General features: G+C 28.9%; 1 protein-coding gene across 1 annotated transcript; it reads left to right on the top strand.

Moving 5' to 3' along the window:
- Nucleotides 1-1,951: 1,951 nt before the first annotated feature.
- On the top strand, nucleotides 1,952-2,432 carry LOC119615500 (RING-H2 finger protein ATL8-like; the record flags this gene model as incomplete). The annotated part of the gene is made up of 1 exon (XM_037971504.1): nucleotides 1,952-2,432. A coding segment is annotated over exon 1 (481 nt), but the record flags the coding sequence as incomplete, so codon positions are not given.
- Between the last annotated feature and the right edge of the window lie 112 nt (nucleotides 2,433-2,544).

The raw sequence follows: 2,544 nt of genomic DNA, 5'->3' as shown, positions 1-2,544 counted from the left end.
ATTAATATAAAACTAAATTTTTTTACATAAATATTTTATACGATGTTAACATTTACATTAATTGTTCTAAATTTCCATAATTTTTTTGTATATTTTATTATGAATGTTTGAAAACATATATATTTCGTAAGATTACACCTAAATTGTATAATTAGTTAATAATGCTTACCTTAAATTTTTCTAAAATAAACCATTTGAATATGTATGAGTAAAATTGAATCTTATTGAGCTAATGTGAGAAAATGTAAATACAAATTTTGTTAGGGGTTCTAGAAATTTTATATATATGCCACTAGAACTACGGTTGGTGAGGGTTTAGAGGCATTTGCATCCAATATCATCAGGATTGCAAAAAAATTTGGCAATAATACTGGAAAATCAACAATAGTTTCGAGTAGCTTTCAACCATAACTAGATTGGGGCTTTGTTTTTTTTTTCTTTTTATATAGTTATTTGTTCTTTTGTTAATCTAATGATCAGTAATTTAGTTTATTTCCGGCAGTCTATAATAAAAGAGCATGTAATAAACATTGGAAGCTGATGAAATAGGACACGAACTCCCCCACCCGACTCCTAGCTAGCAAATCAATGGCTCCCAACGTCCTGTTCCTTTTGCTTTCATCGACCAGAAATCATAATATCGAACAGACTAATGAATGTAGAGCATTGCTTAAAATTTTGATATTTTATTTATGATTTCTTGGGTTTGGTTCTATAAATTTTGCTATAAGTTTACATTTTATAAATTTATATTACTTGTTTAGAACTAAACATGTGAAAATTAAATCTTGTTTCAAGATTTAACGAACGTGCACATAACATAAAATGGCGACCAACGTGGGGCCCGAATTAATAGCTCTGTTCTTTCTGGCTCAAATATTTTGTTTTCAATTATTTAGATTTCAATTTGAATATAAATCTAAAAAGTTTCGTTTCATTATTGAACTTGATAAAGAATTACTATTGAAACCTTACTGGATATTTAGCGAATTGAGGTCTCAAAGGTTCGATTATGCTAACCGTTTGGCATAAATAGTTCTTTCTTTATCATGTTCAGGGTGGTACGCAGCATTTTAGTTTTATATAGCTCGATAATAGTTCAATGTGTTTTAGTATTTATAATCCGATTTATAGCACATATTTTGGTCAAAGGAACTCATAAATTTGCTGCTTGCAGATAAGATTGTATGTTGCTAGTGGTGTAAATTCTATAAACATATTTAGCTAATATAAAGCTTTTATTGCCTAATTTAGTATTTATTTTAACTTTCTCACATTAAAACATGTAGAAGACCATAATATATTCAGCATTTTGATTAATTTTGATTTGGAAACCGAGTCATTTCTAGTTGAATCTTTTGTTTTAAAAAACATTTTGATTTTTTTTCTAAATATTTTAGTTTTAATTTGAAATACTTTCAGCAGTTCGAATTGTTGTTATTTATTTTCTTATATTCGTTTAAACTATTCATTAATTGAATTTATTATTTTGAAAACCTTAATTTAACTTTCTTCTATATAGCAAATCCTTATAATATTTGACTTTGTAATTTTAATTATTTTCGTACAATATTCTTTTTTTTTTGAATTTCACTTATGTTTTTTTAAATAGCAAATCTAAATTTGTAGGATAATATTTTTTTTCGAAACTATATGATTCTCTGGCAAAGCAACTAATAGACAAACCTCTGTTGAATATAAATAATAATCCAAATTTTTATTTTTGTTTCCAAATTTTAATTCCATCTAACACTTATTGAGTCAATAGATTCAGTCTTTAATAAGATTAGATATATTTAGCTCAAATTTTTGTGGGAAAATTATACATAGAAATTATACCCTATTTTATTACTTTTTCAAGTCAACATAAGTGTTTCATTAACGTACAGATTTTCAAAATTGCCCCTTTACTTATTTCCAATTACATAGTTTTGATTTCATATTTTTCATTATGGCAACCGATACAAATTCCCCCCCTGGTCCAATACCACCACCTTTGCCTACGGCACCAGTTTTCATAGAACCATCAGTTTGCCAACTTTGCAAAAAATCTATGGAAGAAGGACAAGAATATTTGATTTTAAACCAATGCAGTCATGCTTTTCACAGTTTGTGTATTGAAACCCATTTATCAACATCTTCCGAATGTCCTACATGCCATCGTAACTGTCTACTGTCAGAATTGAGAAAACTGGTAATCCAACCAAAGGGTTCGTTACCAAGACCGTCTGGTACCAAACCGAGAGGTGCAATGGCACGCCATTACCAAACTAGAAGTGTCAGTAGAAATTTAGGACAGGACAACAATGACTCTAATCCGAATGCATATTGTACTGATCAACCAGTTAGAACTCCAGAAGCCAATAATGTAAATGTTGCAATTGAAAATTCGGCTCAACAAAGTAGTAATTCAGCGAATGTTAGCAATAATGGTATAGACTATAGTGAACTCAATCGTCTTATCGAACAAAATATTACTCGGCTGCTAACAAATATGAATATACATAATACCGAATACAAACCCAGATTTGTCACAACACCATA

Source organism: Lucilia sericata, unplaced genomic scaffold (genome assembly GCF_015586225.1).
Source record: "Lucilia sericata isolate MDLA Ls3-8-SP2 unplaced genomic scaffold, ASM1558622v1 Contig005426F_arrow, whole genome shotgun sequence".
In the NCBI taxonomy this organism is placed as follows: Eukaryota; Metazoa; Arthropoda; class Insecta; order Diptera; family Calliphoridae; genus Lucilia; species Lucilia sericata.
This window is presented reverse-complemented; position numbering and strand designations above follow the sequence as displayed.